The sequence below is a fragment of the Jaculus jaculus genome, chromosome 18, assembly GCF_020740685.1.
Source record: "Jaculus jaculus isolate mJacJac1 chromosome 18, mJacJac1.mat.Y.cur, whole genome shotgun sequence".
Taxonomy (NCBI): Eukaryota; Metazoa; Chordata; class Mammalia; order Rodentia; family Dipodidae; genus Jaculus; species Jaculus jaculus.
In genome coordinates this window covers 49,334,144-49,360,802 of record NC_059119.1, presented here as the reverse complement: position 1 = coordinate 49,360,802, position 26,659 = coordinate 49,334,144, and the positions used below count along the sequence as shown (strand labels likewise).

Below are 26,659 nucleotides of genomic sequence, written 5' to 3'. Positions count from 1 at the left end.
TAGCTTCTTCAGTAACTGGGATTACAGGCTTATATTCCTATTTTTAAAAGTTAACTTATGATAGCCAGGTGTGTTTTCTAATGATACCATACCAGAGGATAGACAGATCTCTACTCATTCTGAGCTCCCCCTAACTGAGACCAGCTTGCTGCAAATGTTATATTCTAAAAGGTGGACTTTTCTACATGTGCATGAGAAAAAAATGGAAGTAAGATGATTCCTGAGGATTCTGTTTCAAAGCTGGTGATGGCTAAATTACTGCCATAAAAATTCCACAGAAATATGATGACCCATCATTCAAAGTGCCAAGGTTCAGTTTTATCTGACCTCCAAATCTGTTTTTATAATATCCTAAAAGGTTCTTTTATTATTATTATTATTATTAAACACTCCTGCATATTATCCACCACAGCAGGCTTTGCCTTCTAATATTTCTACCAGCTTAGATAAGACACTAGACAAAGAACAAGTTCATTTCATTAGTAGGAATAGCACTTTTTATTTGAGAGAGAGAGAGAGAAGAAAGAGGCAGGCAGATGGTGAGAGAAAGAGAGGGACAGAATGGGCACACCCGGGCCTCCAGACAAACGCACCACCTTGTGCACCTGGCTTATGTGGGTCCGTAGGCTTCGCAGACAAGCGCCTCAAGTGCTGAGCCATCTGTCCAGCCCAAGAACAGTACCTTAAAGCTGGAGAGATGGCTCAGTGGTCAAGGTGCCTGCCTAAAGAGCCAAAAGACAAGTTTGATTTCCTCAGTACCCAAGTAAAGCCAGATGTACAAAGTGGCACATACATCTGGAGTTCATTTGCAGAGACTGGAGGCCTTAGCACCCACTTCCTCTGTCTGTCTCTCTTCTACCTCTCTCTCTCTCTCTCTCTCTGCTTGCAAGTATAAATATTTTTAAAGAAAATGTTACTTTCCAACCTTACACTGGCAGCAGCTATACACAATACTTTGAGCTATTTCCCTGTTACATGCAAACATGAGAGAAGACTGTACACTATATACTGTATGATCTTTGAGGGCCTCCAAAGGTGGAGGTCCAAAGGAGAACATGTGGTTTTTAAAAACCAAAAAACAACTGACACTCTCCTGTACTCTCAGGTCAGTATTTATCAATAAACCGTAAACTTCTCTATTTTTTCCAGATAAAACCTTCATTGACTAAAAGAAATAAAAAAGAAAAAGTGGGGCCTCCTTTTAAAATGTCCTTCATATAGAACTTGATGTCTAAAGAATAACATTCATAAAACAACTGTAGTGTAACCGCTGCATACTTCTGATGTGGGGGAGTTATGGTATGAATATGAGGACAGAAACTATCCCACGGTCACCCCAACACCTGGGGCTGCTCCAGGTGGAACCGGAGGTCAGTCAGAGAGTCCCTTGGGGCTCTCAGGTCTTTCATGAACTTAAGGACAGCTTTCAAAGTGGCAGTTCCGCCATCTAAACTCTGAGGTTCCAAGAGAAGATAGATTCAACAAAAAGCCATTTTTTTCGAGCTCAACTCACTATAACAGAAGAGAAACTGCCACATTATTTTATGTTTACCAAGCAGCAATAATGTAGCAACCAATTCATCTATAGATGCAAAGATATGGCTCAGAAAACCAAATTCAGCTGACACACAAACATTTCCAAGGATACCCGAAGCATTTTCTACCCGTGTAAATGTAAATACTACTAGCATATGATACGGTGTGATAAGATGATATAAACTTTCTGTGATTCAATAGTGGATTAGAGGGGACCGCTTGCTTTCACAATGTGAGGATACACAAAGAGTTAATCAACTAGCATATTGTTTTCACAAAGACTTTTCTAAAAAGGATTTAGACTTTTATAGCCAGAAACAATTAGGGAATACTTGTTTCACTATTTCCTTTAAACCATAAGACTGCTGTATATTTAAAATAAAATTGCAATATGAAAGTCTGCTAAAAGCACTTTTTTTGTTGTTTGTGCATTTTGTTTGTCACCCAATGTCACACTAACAACTCTGCATCTCATTCCTAAGCACATTATACTGTGAGATAAAATGAAAAAGACCATTTTTTGTTTCCCCAAGGGGAAAGTAGTTCTCTTAAAAGCATCTTTTGATGAGACTACTCTTTCTGAATTACCAATAATGCAAACCAAAGAATTAGATACTGTACTCTAAAATTTGATATTTCTTCAATTCTTATTCATATCCTATAGACATCCCATGTGTACAGGGGAAAAGTATGCTAAATGCGTAAATGTACTTAAGAAGCTGGAAGATTGAACATTTCTGTCCTTCAATCAGCAGGCTGTCAGGTCAGGAACACTCGTTCTGCAATGAAAATTTTGTCTTTCCTATTGTTGTAACTAAGCTCAGGTAAGACTGGTCCTCAAAAGAAATGGCCACACCTTTGTATTCATGAACTTGACTTTAACTTTACTAAGGCTAGACAAACTAATTTTCCTTTTCTTCTCTCTTTGTCTCTCTCAAATTCTAGACCGGCCTGGAATTTGCTATACAGCCAAGGATGACCTTAAACTTCTAATCACCCCGCCTTTACCTTCCAGGTGCTAGGATCTCAGGCCTGCACCCCCATTCCTGGTTTAGGAGGCAATGGACATCCAACCCAGGACTTTGTTCATACCAGGCAGGCACTTTCTTGGTGGAGCCACCTCCGTAGCCCAAGGTAAGCTCATGACAAATGCTCAAGGGGTTTTCTGAACTATTTATATTTCTCACAAGCCTGAATATCAAGATTTAGAGATGAACTAAGAAATGAAATTATGATGAAGGAAATCTTTTCTTTCAAAAATGCTTACATAAATGATGCTTTCAGTATCATAATAATGCAGCTTCACTCTCTCACAAGATCTAACACCTAGAAATATGCTTTTCCAAAGAATCTAAACAGTGTCCACTCACATTGACTAACCAATTAGGAAGTTGGTAAAAAGACAAAACCTAACCTTGAACATTTTTCTCCTTCTGATGTTGGACTAACAATGGCCAGAAATAGTGAGTTCTGACAGGAAAACCTTCTTCTTTTAAAGCCTCCATTAGAGCTTTCGCCAAATCTGAAAGAGACACCACAAAATATCACCACGCTACCTCTGCAAAACCTGCAAATGCCGAGGGCAGTTAAAGCAAAGCGGTGGTACCGGTTCTGTGGGCCAGCAAAGCAGAGTGGAGCGCCGACTGCAGGGGAGCGCAGTGCATCTTCACCTCCTTCAGCTGCTTACAGTAGCCAATCAGCTTGTCCGCGGGCTGCGGAGAGACGCAGTGTTAGCCAATCAGCTTGTCCGCGGGCTGGAGAGAGATGCAGTGTTAGCCAATCAGCTTGTCCGCGGGCTGGGGAAAGACGCAGTGTTAGCCACTTGCGCAAACGCTCTACCACCTGATCTGCACATGGTCAGCCACTCTGGAAATGGAAAATGTGGCTTTCTCATCCTTGTTTCGCCTGAAAATCTTCAACATTTAAAACAAGATTTTGAGCTGGGTGTGGTGGCACATGCTTTTAATCCCAGCACTCGGGTAGCAGAGAAAGGAGGATCGCTGTGAGTTCATGAGTTCAAGGCCACCCTGGGACGACACAGTGAATTCCAGGTCAGCCTGCACTAGAGTGAGACCCTACCTTGAAAAAACAAAAAACAAAACAAAACAAGATTTTGGGGCTAGAGTGATGTCTTAACGATTAAGGCGCGTGCCTGCAAGGCCACAGGTTCAATTCCCCAGGACCCACATAAGCCAGCTGCACAAGGTGGCACATGCATATGGAGTTCATCTGCAGAGGCTAGAGGCCCTGGTGTGCCCATTCTCATTCTCATTCTGCCTTTCTCTCAAATAAATTAATTAATTAAAAAAAATTTTAAACTAAGTTTTTATATTATTTATAATTGGTCTCATCTCACAAATCTTGTATCTACAAAATAAAAGTGGACAGAATACCGTGCCCATGGAGATGCAGTGCTGTAAAAAGAAGCCGCCAAAGTTGTTCTCATTCTCTTCCTTTGACACAGGACATGCTAATAAAATCTGCAATGCTATGTCTTCCAGTTTCTCAGTAACTAAAAGCAAAATGAGGTTCATTGCATCTGGGAAGAAAACAAAAAACTTTTTGTTAGTAAACTGAGCATCTTTTTTATATCACAACTGATACTAAAGAAAATATTAAGAAATACAAACACCAAAATGTCATGTCCGGGCTGGAGAGATGGCTTAGTGGTTAAAGCGCTTGCCTACAAACCCCAAAGACCCATGTTCGACCCTCCAAGTCCCATGTAAACCAGATGCACAAGGGGTCGCGAGCGCGTAAGGTGGCATGAGTGCACAAGATGTCACACCAATTACCTCTCTCTCGTTAAAAAAGTTATGGGCTGGAGAGATGGCTTAGTGGTTAAGGCACTTGCCTGCAAAGCCAAAGGACCTAGGTTCAATTCCCCAGGACCCATGTAAGCCAGATGCACAAGGCGGCACATGCGTCTGGAGTATGTTTGCAGTGGCTAGAGGCCCTGGCACACCCATTCTCTCTCTGTCCTTCTCCCTCTCTCTAATAAATAAATAAAAATATAATAAAATAAAAGTTATGTCTGCCTATAGAACAACAGTACACTTCCAAATACCATCATTCCCACGTACAAAGGAACTCAGCATATTTTATCTTATCACACTGACTTTAAGTCCTATGGTTCTTCTTCCACAGTCTCCTCTTATTAAGGGAATGCCTTTTCCCTTGTAAGAAAGGGTGACTCGGGCTGGAGAGATGGCTTGGCGGTTAAGCGCTTGCCTGTGAAGCCCAAGGACCCCGGTTCGAGGCTCGGTTCCCCAGGTCCCACGTTAGCCTGATGCACAAGGGGGCGCACGCGTCTGGAGTTTGTTTGCAGAGGCTGGAAGCCCTGGCGCGCCCATTCTCTCTCTCTCCCTCTATCTGTCTTTCTCTCTGTGTCTGTCACTCTCAAATAAATAAATAAAAAATGAACAAAAAATATTAAAAAAAAAAAAAGAAAGGGTGACTCAACTTTTCCTGAAAGTCATGAAGATACAAATTTTAAAACTACCTGGAATATATCTTCTCTCATAGGTAATCTTTTCCAAAATTTCAGAGACATACTGAGGATATCCAGCTTTACTAAAGCTGACAATAATTTGTAATAAATCACGGTCCATAAGGTAATGATCAGACTTCTCCACCTTCTCCAAAGTCTACAGACAGTTCCAGAAATTAGAACAAGAAATTAGATACATCAAAGTTAAAATATCAAGATTCAAAAAATTAGGAACAAATACCACATGAGTATTTAGAAACTGTTTAGAGAACAGGAAATATATTCTACTCTAACAGTAACTGTTTCATTTCAATGCCAAGGTACAAAACTAAGAATTGTCCTTAAATACTGCCTCCTGCAAGGAGACATCAATAAAATTGATATAAGGTACACTTCTATGCATCAGGTAACACATAACACAACTATAAAAGTGATTTTAATGCTTATTTACAGTGTAAGTCATACCTGCTTAACATGGTCAATGTCACCCTTCTCAGCATATGCCTTCAATAATGCTAAGTATGTGTCTGAGCCAGGGTCAATTCCAGCCTCTTTCATCACTGTGAGAATATTTTCTGCATTCTCCATATCTCTAAAATCAATTCAAAGAAAATAAAACACAACTATAATGTTGCCAATGTAACATAAAATACATTAAATACATAAAATACATTACCTATGCTTATTAAAATCAACAATTTAAACTACTTGAAATTATGTCCAAAAGGACAATTACCTATAAAACTGGTGATATATTTCTTTTTTAAAAAATATTTTTATTCAATTTATTTCCAAGCAGAGAGAGAGTGTGAGAGAGAATGGATATTCCAACACCTCTTGCCACTGCAAATATACTCCAGACACATGCGGCACTTTGTGCATCTGGCTTGACACTGGTACTGGGGAATCAAACCCAAACTAACAGGCTTTGCAAACAAGCGCCTTTACCCACTGAGCCATATCCCTAGGCCTAAAACTGGTGATATCATTTCTAAAATACTAAAAATCGTAAATATCTAAAATGTATATAGGTAACATCTCTTCATAAATAATATCTCCTCACAGTAAGTATTCTATGATAGGTTTATTTAAAAAACAGCAGGTAAAATTTCATGAGGAAAATATTTACTAAGGCCATAAACTTAGAAATTTAATTACTTCAGATAAAGCCCTATTTTTTAAATTGAATAATTTCAAATAAAAAAATAATCTATGAGGGCTGGAGAGATGGCTTAGTTAAGGCACTTGCCTGCAAAGGCAAAGGAACCAGCTTCAATCCCCAGGAACAAGTAAGCCAGATGCACAAGGTCATGCATGTATGTGGAATTTATTTGCAGTAGAGGCCCTGGTGTGCACCCATTCTCTCTCTCTCAAATAAATAAATACATAAAATATTAAACACATACACACACACACACGCACACACACAAGCAGAAGAGGGGGAAGAAAGAATGTAAGAGCCATGGGGTGGGAAGGTGTAGTCTGAGGCCTCGTCCCCTCCACAGGAACTGACTGGTGCACTCATGAGCCCACAGGGATTACCAATAACCCCACTGAGGAGGGCCCTCAAAGGAATGGAGGCAGGGAAAAGGGAACTAAGGAGGATAAGCTGATGTGAATGACCAATCTGCAAAATATATATTAAAGTTCCCAATAAAAGTTATATATAAAAAAAGAACCAAAACCTTAGGTGTAATATTACCCAGCTCTGGCATGCCCTGTGACAAGAGCACTGAACACCGCCTCTGTGACTGGAAGGTCTTTGGCTTTCATAAAGCCAAGAATTTTGCTGCAATAAACAAGAAGTGAAGACAGTCACTAGAAGTAAAGACGCTCTCTACATGTATGAATTAGGCCTCGAGTCACTGGCTTAACAGTGACACATGCTTGTTTTAAAAACTGCAAAGTAAAAACCAATTCTCATAAAATCTTAATGCCTGAAGTACTAATGATCTTGAATTACTCTTGTTAAAAATACTAAGTAGTTTTTAAACATCTGATTATTCTACATTATTAACCTTGATAAAGTGTAAGGTTTAATAAGACATTAACTTTAAAATACAATTTCATATTTCAACTTTGTCTCTGGTTTCCCAAGCCTTATGTCCAAAAGTGGCAATGACTTTTATGTGAACGTAAATGGTGCACACAATTTCACATGAATCAGCAGGGTAAGGGAGACACTCCCGGCTTTATAAATACACAGTTTAGCAGCTAAGAACATGTCCACTAGGAAGCAGTTTTGAGAATGGAAGCCCGGCTTTACATCTCCACCACTGTATACCTCTATTCTGATAAAACATTTAAATTAAGATGGCAGCTTTTACTTTTCTTCCCTTCTTATATAATTTTATATTTTACTCTAAATCATATTACCAAAGGTGCTACATTAAAATACATGTGAAATGATTTCCCTTATGAAGAGCATTCAGGACAGGGTTAAATGTGTTTTCCGATGACAAGATCTGCAAACGTGTTTTCATAAATGCACATTCTCAGAAATGCATACCTGGCACCTTCGATGTCTCCTGAGTCACAATAAGCAGCAATCAGCCTCTGGTATGTCACCTGGCAATGAAATGAGCTCGTTCATTTTTTTATTCTATACAAACATTTTTGCTGGTGTAACAAAACAAAGTGGGCATTGTTGATGAATAATCACAACAGTGAATACCTACTCGATTTGGTTGAATGTTTGCTTCCTCCATTTTTGCCAGGAAATCAGTAGGTGAGAATTTATGTTCATTTTGAAGGTAGACTTTAAGTAAAGCATTATAGTGACTGACATCATACACAGCACCTACAAATGTAATTGGAACATTTAAAAATCGTATCCTTCATCACAATGGAATTATGTACAAATATTAAAAGATCCCTTATTTATGAAACACAGTATTATCCTGTTAGAGAAAAAGCCAATCTTTCTGTATGTAAATATTCTAAAAATATTTTTGATTATTTGAGAGAGAAAGGGACAGACAGAGAGAAAGAGGCAGAAACAGAACAGGTGTGCCAGGGCCTTCAGCCACTGCAAATGAACTCCAGACGCATGCGCCCCCTTGTGCATCTGGCTAACGTGGGTCCTGGGGAATTGAACCTAGATCCTTAGGCTTCTCAGGCAAGTACCTTAACTGCTAAGCCATCTCTCCAGCTCTATCTCTACATTTAAAAGTGATAATTTGGGCTGGAGAGATGGCTTAGCGGTTAAGCGCTTGCCTGTGAAGCCTAAGAACCCCGGTTCGAGGCTCGGTTCCCCAGGTCCCACGTTAGCCAGATGCACAAGGGGGTGTACGCGTCTGGAGTTCGTTTGCAGTGGCTGGAAGCCCTGGCTCGCCCATTCTCTCTCTCTCCCTCTGTCTTTCTCTCTGTCTGTCGCTCTCAAATAAATAAATTTAAAAAAATGAACAAAAAAAAATATTTTAAAAAAAGTGATAATTTCCCCATGTAAAACAGTCTTCACAATGTTACAGATGGGCTGTGATTACGATTCTTTTTTTTTTCACTTTTAATTATTTATTTATTTATTTGAGAGTGACAGACACAGAAAGACAGATAGAGGGAGAGAGAGAGAATGGGTGCGCCAGGGCTTCCAGCCTCTGCAAACGAACTCCAGATGCGTGCGCCCCCTTGTGCATCTGGCTAACGTGGGACCTGGGGAACCGAGCCTCGAACCGGGGTCCTTAAGCTTCATAGGCAAGCGCTTAACCGCTAAGCCATCTCTCCAGCCCACGGTTCTTTTATGAAACAGGACAGTGTGGTAATTTTTGCTTACCCTTACTTACCATACCATCACAGCCTTTGCCTGAAGGACCCGTTTGGTTACTAGCACCATTTCTGGTCTGCTACCATTATTTACTCATATTCCACCAACATCTGTCTTCTTCCTGCTTGCATACTACTGGGCCCACCAGCAAGGACTCTCACTCAGCCTTGGTCTACGCACTCATGATATCACGGTCATCCTATCATCTAGAAAAACATGTTCCACTAACGTCTCATGAACTGAATTTCATATCCTTATCAATTATATGTGGCCATGTAGCTTCATCTGCTGTCAATTGGGATTCTAGCTAGACAACCAGGCCTATTCTATTAAATTTGCCCTTCTTTTCATCTCAACAAATATACAAAACAGTGACCATATTTCAGACACTGGACCAAGTGGTTCACAAAGGCTGTTATTCTCCAGTTGTCAGGCAGGTGACATTATCCACATTTAGATGAGGAAAACTGCACCTTACAATTGTCAAAGGCCACAAAAAGAAGTGAGGAGAGATGTGAACCTCAGGGGCTTACTTCTGTTGTTGTTGGGGTCAGGTTTGCTCACTGGTTTGAAACAGGGTCTTCCTATGTACCTCTCTGGTCTTACTTCTGGTGTTGTTGGGGACTGGTTTGCTCACTGGTTTGAAACAGGTTCTTCCTATGTACCTCTCTGGTCTTACTTCTGGTGTTGTTGGGGACTGGTTTGCTCACTGGTTTGAAACAGGGTCTTCCTATGTACCTCTCTGGTCTTACTTCTGGTGTTGTTGGGGACTGGTTTGCTCACTGGTTTGAAACAGGGTCTTTCTATGTACCTCTCTGGTCTTACTTCTGGTGTTGTTGGGGACTGGTTTGCTCACTGGTTTGAAACAGGGTCTTTCTATGTACCTCTCTGGTCTTACTTCTGGTGTTGTTGGGGACTGGTTTGTTCACTGGTTTGAAACAGGGTCTTTCTATGTACCTCTCTGGTCTTACTTCTGGTGTGGTTGGGGACTGGTTTGCTCACTGTTTGAAACAGGGTCGTTCTATGTACCTCTCTGGTCTTACTTCTGGTGTGGTTGGGGACTGGTTTGCTCACTGGTTTGAAACAGGGTCTTTCTATGTACCTCTCTGGTCTTACTTCTGGTGTGGTTGGGGACCGGTTTGCTCACTGGTTTGAAACAGGGTCTTTCTATGTACCTCTCTGGTCTTACTTCTGGTGTTGTTGGGGACTGGTTTGCTCACTGTTTGAAACAGGGTCGTTCTATGTACCTCTCTGGTCTTACTTCTGGTGTGGTTGGGGACTGGTTTGCTCACTGGTTTGAAACAGGGTCTTTCTATGTACCTCTCTGGTCTTACTTCTGGTGTGGTTGGGGACCGGTTTGCTCACTGGTTTGAAACAGGGTCTTTCTATGTACCTCTCTGGTCTTACTTCTGGTGTTGTTGGGGACTGGTTTGCTCACTGTTTGAAACAGGGTCGTTCTATGTACCTCTCTGGTCTTACTTCTGGTGTGGTTGGGGACTGGTTTGCTCACTGGTTTGAAACAGGGTCTTTCTATGTACCTCTCTGGTCTTACTTCTGGTGTTGTTACAGCTGACTACGTCGTCACTCCGGTCCTGCTGTCAACACTGTTAATGTCCCCTGTACTCTGTAACTTCTATATATGCTTATCTTCTAAACTATCCTCCACTGACACTTATTTTGCAAGACTAATTTTGGTTAGACATGGAGTAAGGTTCTAAACTATTCTTTCTGTGGATAAGAGCCAGGTTTCAGAGCTTATCCGCTCACTGCACAATTCAGATATTCATCCTCTCCCCTGTGCCAGTGTGTGTTTGCTCCCAATGACATCCACTTACACCTTTCTATCAATGCAAAGATTCAAAGTTTTTTTCTATAGTTATGCTAAAACAGCAGCCATCTACTCGTTAAGGCTCTTGTAAAACAGGAATATTTAGTTTTATCAAATGGTCTTTTTTTTTTTTTTGGTTTTTCAAGGTAGGGTCTCACTCTGGCCCAGGCTAACTGGAATTCACTATGTAGTCTCAGGGTAGCCTCAAACTCACGGTGATCCTCCTGCCTCTGCTTCCCGAGTACTGGGGTTAAACGTGTGTGCCACCATGCCTGGCTTTCAAATGCTCTTTTAAGTTTACTTAAAAAAATAGGTACAGCATTACATAATTCAAAATTTAAGGTATCGCTCCACAGGAGAGAATACATGCCAGGTCAAAAGCCTATGGCTGGGGAGGTCGTGAGCCCTAGGGAAATAACTCTTGCTGTTGTCTAGCTAAATGAATATATATATTATGCCCACCAAATTGCCCTGTAAGCACTTTTTGAAATGTCTGTATACATTAATGCTACTCTCACTTTTGGTTAGAGAAGCTTCTTTTCAAATGGCACTGACAACTGGGGTGACTCAAAAGTCACCATCGTGCTGAGAAGTGACAGTGGAGTGCTCAGCACTGAAACATCTCTATCACACCCTCCAAGGCTCAGGGTCCATTGTGGAAGAGGTGGCGGGAATAAAGTAAGAGCCAAAGGAAGGGTAGGACCCCTTTCAATGCAATCTTCCAGACACAAAATGGCCTCGATATCCATGACCCCACAGTGCCTGACACTACCCACACCAGACGTTCATAATAAGAGGAATACATGACATCAAAATATAGAGACGAAGCTGGAGAGCTGGCTTAGCAGTTGAGGTGCTTGCTTGCAAAGCCAAAGGACCCAGGTTCTGTATCTGCTTCTTTATTTCTCTGTCTCTATCTCAAATAAATAAACAAAATGAAAGAGACTAGTTGCAAGGGGGAGGGGATTTGATCAAGAGTAGAAATGAGGGGGGGAATGGGAATGGAAGTAAATTATCATGGTTTTATTGTCTACATTTATGGAAGTCAGTTAAAAAGTTTTTAAAAATTAAGATATAGAAAGGTACAGAGTAAAAACTCTACTGAGCATATTATCTAACTGTATTCAGAAATATGTTATCATTACATGCATATAATAATAAAACAGTTTCAAAATGGGAGTATACAATACACACTGTTCACCACTTTAATTTTTATTTGTATTTTAGGGAATACCTCCTCTATCAGTACGTGAAGAAATTATTCCGCTCTTAAGATTTGTGTAAGGGCTAGACTGGGGGCTTAGTGGTTAAGCGCTTGCTTGTGAAGCCTAAGGACCCCCGTTCAGGCTTGATTCCCCAGGACCACGTTAGCCAGATGCACAAGGAGGTGCATGCATCTGGAGTTCATTTGCAGTGGCTGGAGGCCCTAGTGTACCCATTCTCTTTCTCTCTCTCTCTCTCTCTGCCTCTTTCTCTCAAATAAATAAACAAACAAACAAACAAAAAAGAATTGTGTAGAATCTCCACAATTTATTTACCTAATCCTAACCCTAAGAAGGATGCTGCGGTTAATCCCAATTTAATGTTACTACGCACAAGTTACAAGGAAGAACATTCTTTTACATGTGAGAATATCCACATCCAAATTCTTTTTTTTTTTTTTTTGGTTTTTCGAGGTAGGGTCTCACTCTGGCTCAGGCTGACCTGGAATTTACTATGTAATCTCAGGGTGGCCTCGAACTCTTGGCAATCCTCCTACCTCTGCCTCCCGAGTGCTGGGATTAAAGGCGTGCGCCACCACGCCCGGCTCCCAAATTCTTAAAGTGGAACTGCTTGGTCTACTTTGTTGTTTGTTTTTCTCCTCTTATCAAAGTTCTAATACTTGTTATTAAAAAAAAAAAAAAAAAAAAAAAAAAACTTCTTTGATGCCCCTAGATGTCACTCTAACTCACCATATTACCAAAAATTTATGAATCTAATAGTCGTTTCATAAAACTGAATATAGTATTTATGTAAAGAAGCACTTGTAGGTACAGAAATACACCTTCTAGATACATCACATGCTGAAACAATCATACCTAACTTCTGAAGTTTGTCCCAGATCTTGTGAGCGAATTCTGTTCTCTCTGCAAGGCTCAGCTCAGGCAACAGAGAACCACAGCTACGCAAGAGAAGCAAGGCCTGACTGCCACTCGGGCTTCCTATGGAAACAAAGAAAACAAAGACTGATGGCTTCTATGGACAGAACTGATGGCACATAGACAAATTTCAAAAGTGAATCTAAAAATCTGTAAATATCTGAAAACTTTATAGCTTTCTAAAGAGGTCAGGAAAAAAATAAAACTATTAAATTACCCATAAGTCTTCTGGCTCACCGTACACAACAGGAGACTATCCATAAATCACTTTAATCCATATTACTAAAAATTACAAATTGAACAAATCAGAGAGAAAGTTATAAGAATGAGTCCCTAAATGAACAAGATTATGACTGTTATAGATATTTCTTTGGTATACATCACTATCCAATTTATATAGCTCTACTTATATATTTATAAATGGACTTCAATAATCTTGGTGAATACTCTTCAGCTGCATGCAAAATTATGTGTTTGCCTTTTGTGGGAAAGGAGGCTAAGGTGTGAAGACATATCGCTTTCTATCAAGATTATCAAAAACAGGGCACATATGCATATTAAAATCATAATATGAGGGCTGGAGGCTTAGTGGTTAAGATGCTTGCCCACAAAGCCTAAGAACCTAAGTTCAATTCCCCAGTACCTACATACAGCCAGACACACAAAATGGCACATATGTCTAGAGTTCATATGCAGTGGCAAGAGTCCCTGTCATGCATATTCTCTCTTAAATAAAGTTTTTTAATTAAAAAAGATTATCAAAAATATAAGTGATCCAAACCAATTCTAGCAGCCTACTGAAAATGAGTATCAGTCTCTCTGGAAGTCTATTTGTAAGCAATCACCATAGAGAAAACTGATATTATATAACAGAAGAAAAATTATTATCTTCCCTAAAACTGAAAGCAACTCTTTCTATAAACTATGGAAAGCAAATGACTTACTAATTCTGAATAATCATCTAAACTTTTTTTTTCCCCCCTAGGTAGGGTCTCACTTCAGCCCATGTTGACCTGGACTTCACCATAGTGAATTCAGGGTGGCCTCGAACTCACGGTGATCCTGCTACCTCTGCCTCCCAAGGGCTCAGATTAAAGGTGTGCGCCACCACACCTGGCTTTCATCTAAACTGTTTTGTTACTCCAAACTTTTCCCAAATCAGTTGGAAAGATCATAATCATACTTAACAAAATTTAAAGTATGAAATAATGTTTTCTATAATGAGCTTTGTCCTCAAATGTCATTTAAAAGTTCAACTTTCTAAACAGAATTTAAATACCTGAGTGACACGTGCTCTCAAAGACTTTTTGCAGGAGCCCCTTTGTAATGCGGCCGGTTCTGCGGACAGAGTTCTCCAGTCTCATCAGAGCCCAATCAAACTGACTGCTGCTCCTTCTAGGAGACACAAGCTCCTCCTGAAGATCCTTCTTTCTCTCAGCAGCAATGGCGTACAGCCTGGCTTGGCTTAGGAGCTCTCTATAAAATGAAACACATTTAGTAATAAATTAAGTGGCTACTATCTCCACAGGGCAGCCTTTGGGCAAAATCTATATTTTTATTAGTTATCAAATATCTAAAATCACAATGCAAAACCAAAATTATTCAGAAGAATAAACTGACAACAAAGTAAATTTTGACTTCTGCTTTAAACACATACACAGACAAATCTCTGTATAACTGAGAGTATCTTAACAATCTTTACTATGGAATCATTTCAAGCCAAGTTAAAATGATGGTTTACATCACCCTTAGCCACAGCCAGGCTAACAAAGGAAAACAAAGCAGTTTATGCTATAAGGCTCTTCTCATTTCTATGAGGCCAGAGGCTTAAAGTATGTTCAAAGTTCTGAAAACTACCTTCAATTTTTTTCTAAGTATAAGCATGTTAGGAATTTAAATTTTAAGTGCTACTTAAAATAATAAGTTTCACTACCAGTTAAAACCATTTACTTTATAGGATCATTCCAGCCAAAATAATTCCCAACCTAAATAAATTTGAAGCATCTGAATTCTTATCTCCTTTGCATCTGTCACATGCTATTTGAATACTTCCCTTATTGTTTAACTGTAACCATAAAAAATAAAACCACATTCCTGGTTTTAACCATTATTACCTTTAAAGAAGTCACTATGGACATTAGACAAGGACAAAATACTACATTCCTGTTTCTAAAGAATAGCTCTTTTTCTGAGACAAACTTTTTGTTTTTGCTTTTTTTGTTTGTTTGTTTGTTTGTTTTGAGGTAGGGTTTCACTTTAGTTCAGGCTGACCTGGAATTCACTCTGTACTTGCAGGGTGGCCTCAAACTCCCAGTGATCCTCCTACTTCTGCCTCCCAAGTGCTGGGATTAAAGTTTATGTATCCATAGTGGCCTTGAACTTGCATCCAAGCATAACCTCGTGCTTCTGACCCTGCCTGCCTACACCTCCCTAGCTCTGGGACTACATTTGTACATGACCACACCCGGTTCAGGCGGTGCTGGGCATCAAAAAAGGCCTTCATGCATGCTGGGCAATCACTCTACACACTGAGCTACAGAACAAGCAATCATTACAAGAGTATTTTAATGACACAAGCGAACAGATTATCAAATTCTCGAAAATGTGTACAGAGGTACTGAAACTATAAAAAAAGTACCTGATGTATAAAAGATAGAACTAAAAGCTAACCCTTATGTATAAAGAAAACACTGCTATCAATCTCTGAACTGAATTTTAAAGGCTTTCAATGAATTCAAATATTTATCACTTTAAGCATTTCTAATTCTTGGAGATTTACCCCATATATCTTAATTTTAGCAGTGACTAAGTATTACTTACTAAATATTGTATACTAAGTGTATAACAACCAAGTAAACTTCAGGATGATAACCAGATTTTTCAGCATGTGTACGTCTTTTGTGAATTTGAAGATATGAGCATTCTGTGACTTGGCCCCACCCCCATTTTGGTCTCCCCTCCTGACCCCTGTTCCACCAAGCGCCTTTCTCCTTCCAAGCAGCCCTCCTGCTTTGATGACTCATTCTTGTCCTCCTGTCCTCTGGGTCAAAACGCTCATGGGCTCAACATGGATGTGCACATTTTCCCACAGCCAATGGCTAGTTTAGAAACAAAACTATAAGGACTGAGGCAACAGCTCAATGGTAGAACATGGGCTTAGAAGTCCCCAGAGTTGATTTCAGCTCCCCCAAAGAAACCACCTGCCTGGAAAATCAGTCACAAACTGATTAATGACACATGTGAAATGATGTTAAAGGCTTTACCACAAGGTAATGTAAACCAGAGTCTGTAACTGATACTAGACTACAAATCCACAGTAACCAGAGACAGATCACAACCCCTTGGACCGTCAACGGATCCACCTATATAAGTGAACTGGAAACACTGGGGAAAACTGGGACATTTTCAAATAAGCCTCTCCTGTGCGGGCTGTGTGTGTGCTGGGGAGAGAACCCACGAAGTCGCTATCTTCATGAACCTAATCTTCAGCACAGTGCAGGTAGCTGACGAGCTTATTAGGTGAGCTGAATTGATCAGGTGCTGGGTCATCGTGCACAAACCTCAGGGGATGCGCAGTTATTCCTATTCCTGAAAGGTCTGCCCAGTCATTTACTTGTAACGGTGTCAGCTGTCAGGAACCCGGCCCTTGTTCGAGCCAGGCAGACAGAGAGCAGCAGTGTTTAGTAACTCGGAACAACGTGTGCCGCTCAGAAGTGTGCAAGAACACTACTCCACAGAAGCTGGTCAGTACGGGTACTTCAAACTGGTGGAAACAAACCTGCCAACTTTTTACACAACCGGAACCCGACAACGGCTAAAAGAGCAGGAACGTGAGGCTTGCTAGAAGATAGTTCTACAGAGACGCACAAAATCATGGCAAGACCAGAGCAGCCTAGCAGGCTGAGCGTTCCCAGGCTAATCAGTGCTGCGCGCCGCCAAGCCCCCCCCCCCCCCCCCCCCCCGCCCCCGCGCAGGCGTGCTTGGCTTAAGTACAGGCGTGAAGGCACTGAAAACAAAGTGGTCTAGACAGCTATATATTCCCACAAAGGGAGCTCCAGCGTACCATACTACATACCACACAGTCCCGAGCTCGTTTTTTGTCCCTGTATTTACTTCCGCAGCACCAGAGACTGGACCTAGGGCCTCACACGTGCAAACTAAGTGCTGGGCCACTGTGTTAAGCAGCCAGGCAGATTTTATTTTTATACCCACCCTGCTATGTTTTGAGGGGAACAAGAACTTCAATCACAGGCAATGGGCAAGTTATGACAGAAAGGAAAGGGACAAGCTCGGTGGTTAATCAAGGTGGGTCCATGCAAGGAAGGCATCTACGTATCAGGCTTGCCCAAGCAAAAGCACACTGCCTCCCAACTCTCGTGACCAAATTGATGCCATCCCATAAAGAAACCTCACGCCACCCAGCGATCACTGGGAAAGGCTCCTTCAATGATTCTGAGATCAACACCTTAGATTACCTCCTGAGACTGGTACTCAGTACTAATAATCAAGTTACCCCATAAGATTCCCCTGATAAAACCTGGCATTTTAAAGGACCTTAAAATGATGACGTGGCAGCGTGCAAATTTCATACATATATATCTGAACCATTTAACTTAAAAATTGATAAGCATGAAAAGAATGACGTTTAAAAAAAAAAGTTTGTTATTTATTTATTTGAGACAGAGAGAGAGAATGAATGAGCACGCCAGGGCCTCCAGCTACTGCAAACAAACTCCACACACATGTGCCCCTTGTGCATCTGGTTTACGTGGTCCTGGGGAATTGAACCTAGGTCCTTTGCCTTCCCAGGCAAACACCTTAACCACTAAAGCCATCTCTCCAGCCTAAGAATGACTTTTAAAAAATTTTTTTAATTTTTTTTTTATTTAAGAGCAAAAGACAGAGAAAGAAGCAGAGAGAGAGAGAAAGGGCACGGCAGGACTTCCAGCCACTGCAAATGAACTCCAGACACGTGCGCCCCCATGTGCATCTGGCTAACGTGGGTCCTGGGGAATCGGACCTTGAACCCAGGTCCTTAGGCTTCACAGGCAAGCACTTAACCACTAAGCCATCTCTCCAGCCCATTAAGAATGACTTTTAAATGTGTCATTTATTCCTTTTAACTTTGAATGTATACCAAGCTAACCACACACATTCTTAGGCCTCCGTTTGCTTTGTTTTTCTCATCTCACGGGTGTTGTGACCCAGGGTAAAGTCACTCTGGAGCTACTGCTGTTTAAGAGAGGCAGGACTACAGGACAGAGGAGGCATTATTAGCTAAATGTTAAAACATTCCAGGTACTAGAAAACTGTGACTGCAGCCCCCACTTTACAGATGAGAAACTTGCCCAAAACCACAGTAAAAGCTAGTTAATGAGAGGGTGACAGGGTCAATATCTATACTTGGGTAGTTTCACATAAAATGAGCCCACTGTAGCACAAGGATACCATGTGGCTGCAATGGAGAGGAGAATCGTCAAAATTAAGTCTAAACTGGGCTGGAGAGATGGCTCAGTGCTAAGGCACTTGCCTGCAAAGCCTAAAGACCCATGTTCAATTCCCCAGTGCAAAGTTGTACATGCACACAAGGCAGTGCATGTGTCTGGAGTTTGACTGCGGTGGCTGAAGGCCCTGGTGTGCCAATTCTCTCCCTCCCTCTCTCGCTCTCACACTCTCTCTCTCTCTCTCTCTCTCTCACACACACACACACACACACACACAGAGAGAGAGAGAGAGAGAGAGAGAGAGAGAGAGAGAGAGAATGCTGTTTAAAGGGTTCTCTGCTCCAAAAAACAACAACAACAAAAAAAAATTAAGCCTAGATAGAGGGTAGAATTACATATGGGCGTCTCCAACAGTAAATACATAGTAAGTTTTCTTGATGGAAATGTAAGTCATTGCCGTTGAGCTGCCCTCTCAGCTCATCTTGTTGCATTATTTTACAGACAATGAGAACTCTAATACTTCTCTTATATCCCCTACAATCCTTAATTGAACTATTTCACTTGCGTTTCCATTAGACTGCTAGTATGGTGAATTACAGACCAATTTTCAAATGTTGGGCCAGTCTGCATTCTTGACCTCTTGCTCCCAATGTGTAATTCTATACATCGCTGGGTCTACGTTCATTTTATTGAACATGTCAAAACTTTGCAGACATAACATTATCTCCCAAAAGTCACGGGTACGCCCTTTGCATTTCCCCACTGCTGCACACTGCACACTGCCCTCAACCCCAAGATTTCTGGGTGACTTTAAAGTCTTTTGAAAAGGCTGTCAGGCACTACCTGCACAAGACCATCATAAGAGGAGGAAAAGATCGTGACATCAAAATTAAAAGAGAGACTGATGGAGATGGGGAGCGGATGTGATGGAGAATGGAGTTTCAAAGGGGAAACTGGGGAGAGGGAGGGTATTACCATGGGGTATTTTTTATAATCGTGGAAGTTGTTAATAAAAATTTGGAAAAAATTAATTTTGTTTTAAAAAGGGCTGTCAGGGCTGGAGAGGTGGCTTAGCAGTTAAGCACTTGCCTGTGAAACCTAAGGACCCTGATTCAAGGCTCAATTCCCCAGGACCCATGTTAGCCAAATGAACAAAGGGGTGCACATGTCTGGAGTTTGTTTGCAGTGGCTAGAGGCCCTAGTGCACCCATTCTCTCTCTCTCTCTCTGCCTCTTTCTCTGTCTGTCACTATCAAATAAATAAAAGCAAATAATTTTTTAAAAACCCAAACTATTACAACCTTATAAGGTAACATGTAACTAAAGTATGAGTGACTCTATTAAAAAAAAAAAAAAAAGGCTGTCAGCAATAGTAGCTCTGCCTCTGCAGCCTGGGATGACAGGCAGCTGCCATGAACACCCAGCATTCTGGTGGATGGCTGAACTCCAATCCTCATGCTTACATGTCCCTGTTTTGGAGAAATGGAACCATTTCCCCAGTCACATTAACAAAAAATAGTTTTTATATGCAAGCAGAGAGAGGGAATGAATATGATCATGGGCGCACCAGAGCCACTTTGTACTGCAAATGAACTCCGGGGCTGCACGCACCTCATTGTGCATCTGGCTTTTCATGGGTTCTGAGGAACTGAACCCAAGCTGGCAGGCTGTGCAAGCAAACACCTTTAACTACTGAGGCATCGCCCAGCCCTAGCCTGATTTTTTCTTTTAAGATTGCATTTAAACAAAGATGTTTCCATGTCAGGAGATTTTTTTATAAAAATAAAATTAACTCTCATAAGTTTGGGAGACAAATTGCTGCTGGGCAGGCCTGAGCACTCATTCAAATTGCCCAGAGCCATGTAAAAGGCAGATGCTGCGGCTGGTGTCTGTAACTCCAGCATGTCTATGGCAAGGGGGTGGGGGGCAGAAACGGGAGAATCCCCCAAAACCTCAAAACTAAATAACAATAAAAACCTGCACACCGTAAACAAGCGCCCAAAGTTTAGGCGATAGTGAAGAAGGGTACCTAAGGGACCTGGCAAAGCAAGCTTAAATATTAACTAAGCCTTTGCTAACACCCGTTCTTCTCTCAGCAGAAGTCACAAGGCCAAATCTTCACGTTTTCAAATCTAAGCTGTGCTTTTTATAACAGCAATGTTGCTCAGGGGAAGAACAGTAATGAGTCTGAGCATTAGATTCATCTGAACAAAAAGGGGGTGTCCTGGGAGTGCAGCTCAAGGGGAGAGTGCTGGCCTAGCATACAAACATGCAAAAGCTCTGGATTTGCTCCCCAGAATCTCTCTCTCTCTCTCTCTCTCTCTCTCTCTCACACACACACACACACACACACACACAGCATGTGTGGGGTGGGGCTACCTTGGGAAAATTACATGGAAATTTAAAAAAAAAAGTTCAACAAAAAAAGAGAAGCTCTGAGCAGGTGCTCAGTCAATTTGTTTGGCATTTTTACAATCTTCTGTAAAATTAAGTCTGCAATGAGCCTTCTCCTTAAGAATTCTAACACCTTGATTCCCCAAAAGGCTTTACCAAGTTAAGCTCTTCTCAAACACGGTTTATGTCCTATGATAAGCCATGCAGTTATGACTAGAAAAGCCACTAGCAGTCCTAGGACACTTGGTAGCAACCATGTGGCTTGAAACAGTAACCCATTCCACCTATCCAGATGCTGCTCTGCGCAGGCTCCAGTGGTCTCCTTCCTCTTGTCTATGACAGAAGTGCTAGAAAACGAGTTAACTCAGTTTGGACCATGGTGTGATTTGAAGCTAGGCGTTTTTTTTTTAGAACCTACACTGTGAGAATAGCATGGACTACATTCTAAAGACTTCAGCCAGACTTTACATTCTGAGTTACTTGTGACAGTCTTTAATTCCTAAATTCATAATGTATCATGTACTGTTGCTTAAGGAAGATTTTATGGCGCTGCAATTCCTTCAACGTCTAACACAAAACCTATTCTAAATGCCTCAGAACTGGAAACTACAGCACCTGCAGCTGAACCCCACCATCAAAGCCTGGCCTCCTGATCCTTCCAAGCCTCCGTTTCCTAGCTTCTGCCGTCAATCAACAGGAGACGCAAGACCCATGCGATGTACACAAAGGGGCATGACAGATTTGCTGTCACTATCTCTTCCATGGTCAACAGAAGTTGTCGAGACATCTCACAATCTGCTCACAGGCTCCCAGCACCCAGCCTCCCCGTCAACCATGAGAGCTTCAAGGAATCCACTCGCCTCTGCAGCATCGGTTTCCACCGAAGCATGAGACACAAATATGGACTCCAACTCTTCTCTAACCTCGGAGCACTCAACTGTACCTCAGAACTTATTTCACCTCCGAAGTTCACGAGGATTATTCTGAAGTCTCTCAAGAAATATGTAAGCAGCTTCTGAAAAACCATGAGAAAGCCCCACCACCCTCCCCAAGGAAGAGTAAGAGCCGGGAGAAAGCCTTTGTTCAAAAACAGAGAAAAGTACAAAGATAGGGAAATGAAGAGTGAAAGCCAAGGATTCAGAAGTGCACATTTTTTGGTGCTTTGATTTTGAAAACAGATTAACAAATTCTAGTAATTTCACTTACTTTAGGTCATAGGCAAAACACACCTTGAAATAAGGAAGATGTACAAAGTCACATTTCAGCACCTAAATGGACTCAGTGCTCTTTAATCATCTTTATTTCTCATAATATGCCTAAGATGATCACTGACTACTTCAACAAACACTTGATCCCTACCCCATGCCACAAAGTGAGGCATCAATGGAGGCACAAAGAGGAAGACAAAATCCTGAGAGCCGGGTCTGGAGTCACAAGTCACAGCGTCTGCTGGTCTATACATGTAACAGGGTGAATGGGGCGGTACCCGTGCTACCTAAAAGGAGGCAGTCTAAGAATGGAGTGACTGGTCAAGTGGAAGTAGTCAAGAGAAGGCTCCCGGGGAAAGCAGACACGTGACATGGGAAAGAGCAAGCGTCACATGCAAAGGCAGAGCTAGGTGTTGCGGCCCAGTAGGGTCTTCCTTACTTCACATTACCAGCACCTTTGCCTCTGAGAGCTTAGGACATGTTGCATATCAGCCCCCCCCCCCCCCGCCCACACTAGACTTTCAAAATCAGAATGCGTATCTTCACAAGATTCCCAGCGCACACGCTCATGGGCTTGCGAAGCCCTGCTTTAGACGTCCTCGGGGTGGTAGTGTGGTGTGACCAGAACCCAGGCCCCTACATTCAGAGACTGCAAGGGAGGCTGCGCAGGTGATGGCAGTGGGGGCAGGAGGAGGGAGAGGTCCGGTCTGTGGAAGCAGACCTCACACAACTGCATTTACCAGTGAAGGGGCCAGTGAGACGGGAATGAAAATAACCAAGCATGAGGGCGTCCGGGCTCCTCCTGAGTAACGCTCGTGAGAAAAGCTCAGGGCCATTTGAGATGTGCTGGGTTTGACGTTCCTGTATGTTCAGCCAGGTGAATGCACCCAGTTGACAATGCTGAATATGCATTGAATATGCATTGAGGCACTGAAAAATGAAAAAGGTCACCCAAGGAGAATGAGAAAAGTCAAAAACCATAAATGACCAACAGCAGAACCCCCCGGTACATGAGTATTTCATACAGACATGGGAAGAGAGCAGCAAGGAAGTGAGCACAGGGCTGGAGGGATGGCTTAGCGGTTAAGGCGTTGGCCTACAAAGCCAAAGGACCCAGGTTCGATTCCTCAGGACCCACACTAGCCAGATGCACAAGGTGGCACATGCATCGGGAGTTCGTTTGCAGTGGCTGGAGGCCCTGGTGCTCCCATTTTCTCTGTCTCTCTTCTATCTCTCTCTGCTTGCAAATAAATAAAAATATTTATACATTAAATTTTAAAGACAGAGATACCCTGCCTCAAACAAGGTGTAAGGTGAGGACCAACACCTGAGGTTGTCCTCTTGACAATGCACAGGCGCACACAACACCCAAATGTGTGCATGCACACACGCACCATAGACACTCTCAGAAAGTGTAAAAGAATCAACAGTATCAAGCTGGAGAGATGACTTAGCGGTTAAGGCGCATGCCTGTGAAGCCCAAAGACCCAGGTTCAATTCTCCAGGTCCCACGTAAGCCAGATGCACATGGTGACGCTTGCATCTGGAGTTCATTTGCAGTGGCTGGAGGTCCTGAAATGCCCATTCTCTCTCCCTCTCTCTGTCTCTAATAAATGAAAATAAGTAAACAAATAAAGAATCAACAGTATCATCAGCAGCACCAGAAAAAGATGATCACAAAGAGGAAATCAGGAGGCAATACTCCATAAAAACACAGGTGGGATGAAACATCCTTTGCATGGGGGAGGGCTGGGGATGTAGCTCACTTGGTAGCCTGCCTGCCTAACATACAGGAACCCCTGATCTCGATTCTCCAGCAATACATAAACCAGGAACAGTGATGTGTCTGTAATTCCGGCAAAGGCTGCAGGACTAGGAGTTTAAAGTCATCCAGATACACAGCAAATCAAGATCAAACATAAGACCCTGTATTTATTAGGGGGAAAAAAAAAGACATCAGAGCTGGCCATGATGGCACATGCCTTTAATCCCAGCACTCGGGAGACTGGAGGAGGACTGCTATGAGTTTAAGGGCAACCAGAGACTACATAGTGAATTCCAGGTCAGCCTGTAGAGCAAGACCCTTCTTTGAAAAACCAAAGACACCCTTTGCAAAAAGAAAAGAAGCCAATCTATAGCTCACCTATTCATAAGCAACTGAAAGGATGTATGAATGACTCCCTCTGGGTGATAGTTAAGGAATAGTTTTGGGTTTTTCCCCCACTCTATACTTTGCAATTATTTCTCGAGGGACATAAGTTTTATGATTTAGAAAAAAATATAGGGCTGGAAAGATGGCTTCGCAGTTAAGCGCTTGCCTGTGAAGGACCCTAATTCGAGGCTCGATTCCCCAGGACTCACGTTAGCCAGATGCACAAGGGGGCGCATGCGTCTGGAGTTCGTCTGCAGTGGCTGGAGGCCCTGGTGTGCCCATTCTGTCTCTCTATCTGCCTTTCTCTCTGTGTCACTTTCAAGTAAATAAATACAAATAAAACAAAAATAATTTTTTAAGTACATAACAAAAATTAGTAAAATAATGATAGCCTCAGCAAGGGATGTGATTGCAGTGGGGAGGAACGTGGAAGAAAAGTGAGGAAGCAAAGGGGACAGGAGGACAGGGACAGACAGGAAGAGACTAGGAAGCTGAATCTAGAGGAAGTTCTGGGAAAGGTTTGCAATCTGAGGCAGTCATCAGACAAGAGAGTTGTGCCATCCATAAGATTTCAATAGGGGAAGGTTCCTTTTCAGACTGAGAAGTGAGATAAGGCTTCACTAGAGACAACTAACTCTTGAATGAAAAGAGACCAGTTCACAAAGAAAGGCCTTGGTAAGAGGTCTCAGATTAGGCAACAAGGGCATGGAAGTCAGGTCTGATGGACACCCAAACTTTTCCCTGCTCAGTTTTCCCCAAATGCAACATAGCAATGTTGGCCTCAGCCCTCGTGGTAAGGAATACATTAAAGTTAAGAGTGACAGGCACAATTTTCTCAAAAGAAAAGTTAAGGGACAGAAGCAGTGGTTCTATAAAAGTACATGATTTCTTAAAGTTGACTGTTCAGGCCTAACCCTGAAACACAGCCCCAAACCCTAAATTACAAGTAAGTTACATTCCAAAGATTTATAACTGTTAAGAAATGATAAGGCTGAGCCAGGCGTGGTGGCCCACGCCTTTAATCCCAGCACTTGGGAGGCAGAGGTAGGAGGATCACAGTGACACTACATTGTGAATTCCAGATCAGCCTGGGCTAGAGTGAGACCCTACCTCAAAAAAGGGGGAAAAAAAAAAAGCACCTTGTGCCTATGAAGCCTTATATAAATGCTTTATGTAGAGATCTCCCAGTGATTTGTCCAATGGTATAATGCACATAAAGTGAGACACTTACTGTCCATCTGTGCCCTCATTCCAAATCATTATTAGCTCGTAAGCCTTCATGCTACAGCCCATAGACAGTAACACTCTGAGCAGCTCAATATCAGGTTCTCCCTGGTGCTAAAACCAACCTTCCCTTTTCTGGTGACTTAGACCACTGTTCAAAATAAACTCATCAACCTTCCTTATTTCTCCCAATAGTCGGCAACAGACCTTATTTCCCTACACCCTCCATTCACGATGACGGTTATTCCTAAATATCTGACCCCCTCTGCGAGTTTATCCTGCCTTTACATACCCAGATGTCCGCTTACTCATCCAAAAGACACTTCCTACCGAAACCATGTCCAAGTCGTACAGCACCTTTGTAAATACCAATGGAAGATTCCAATCACGCAGGCAAAAAATAAAATAAAATAAAAAAATCCCAAACTGGTCATCATCGAATGACCGGACCAGCTCTACACGACAACCTCCCTGTTTGGAAGCGTGAAGAACTATCAATGGCAAGATCCCACGTGGGACAAGCACACAGAGCAGCCCACTCTTAGGAAAGGCGACACATCCCTCCTCCCCACCCCAGCTCAACCTCAGCGTCTCAGGTCCTCCACAAACCCCAAGGGCAGGAAGACCCCAGTCCCGGGGTGAAGCGTGGGGTTAAGAGGTGAGGAGGAGGGCAGTTAGTTATCAGGCCGGAAGCAGGCCATGCCCGCGGCCATGACCTTCTGCAGATGCGCAACCCTGTCACCCGCAAAGCCCCTGGCACCATTGCACGGTGCAAAGGCCCTGGCACCAGTGCACGGTGCAAAGGCCCGGGTGAGGGGGGAGAACTCGGCCCTGCAGCGCGGAGACATAGCTGGCGAGCGCCGGGCCCGGCAGGAGGAAGGAGCCGGGCACTCACCCCGCCACGGGCCGGGAGCGAGCGGCCGTCCGTCCCGGGCCGCCCGAGGGGAGGCGCAGGGAGAGCGGGAGGCGCAGGGTGGCCCCGGCCCCGAGGAACCAGCGGGCAGGTCTCAGGAGGGCTGCCATGGCTCGGCCGTGTGTTCCCCCCGCGACCGTGGGATGCACGTTCCTGCAGAAGGACAGGAGGAGCACGTGACGCCGGGGTCACCCGGCGAGGGCAAGTCCAAAAGTGCGTGCACCGTAGGGGGATCCAAGACATGTCTATGTGAAAAGTGGAACAAAACCGAACTGCTAGGGGGAGAAAAATCCCAGCTGAACCTTCATCCTTTGTCTCATTCGTAATTGTTTCTTTATTGATTCTCTGAAAAGTTTTTTTTTAACCCGTGAATCATCGGCACGTTCAGTCTGTTCACCCCTGCAGTTCTCAGTTGGTAGAGTCTCAAGAGGTCGACTCCGCCAGGGGCCGACCAATAGCAGCCCCGAGGACGCCCGGGAAGGCCGACTATGACCAGACCCTGCGTTTGCAGCGGTCTCTTTCCCAGTTCTTGCTCAACCCTGCCGGAGCTGGCCGTGGCTTTCAGAAACG

The 26,659-nt window shown here is 42.8% G+C and overlaps 1 protein-coding gene across 2 annotated transcripts in view; it reads right to left on the bottom strand.

Moving 5' to 3' along the window:
- The window catches only part of Lrpprc (leucine rich pentatricopeptide repeat containing), a 96,426-nt gene extending 70,209 nt beyond the window's left edge, over positions 1 to 26,217 (bottom strand). Inside the window, exons 1-12 of one of the 2 annotated variants that reach the window (XM_045137369.1) lie at positions 26,072 to 26,217; positions 14,035 to 14,231; positions 12,696 to 12,818; positions 7,705 to 7,826; positions 7,536 to 7,594; positions 6,729 to 6,815; positions 5,492 to 5,618; positions 5,039 to 5,183; positions 3,930 to 4,075; positions 3,315 to 3,332; positions 3,143 to 3,230; positions 2,951 to 3,058 (exon numbers count right to left, since the gene is read on the bottom strand). In XM_045137369.1, coding sequence (XP_044993304.1) covers positions 2,951 to 3,058; positions 3,143 to 3,230; positions 3,315 to 3,332; positions 3,930 to 4,075; positions 5,039 to 5,183; positions 5,492 to 5,618; positions 6,729 to 6,815; positions 7,536 to 7,594; positions 7,705 to 7,826; positions 12,696 to 12,818; positions 14,035 to 14,231; positions 26,072 to 26,199 — 1,348 coding nt within the window. In that variant the 5' untranslated portion in view covers positions 26,200 to 26,217. Of the gene's footprint in view, positions 1 to 2,950; positions 3,059 to 3,142; positions 3,249 to 3,314; positions 3,333 to 3,929; positions 4,076 to 5,038; positions 5,184 to 5,491; positions 5,619 to 6,728; positions 6,816 to 7,535; positions 7,595 to 7,704; positions 7,827 to 12,695; positions 12,819 to 14,034; positions 14,232 to 26,071 lie in introns of both variants that reach the window. The other variant, XM_004660130.2, reaches the window with a different exon arrangement.
- Between the last annotated feature and the right edge of the window lie 442 nt (positions 26,218 to 26,659).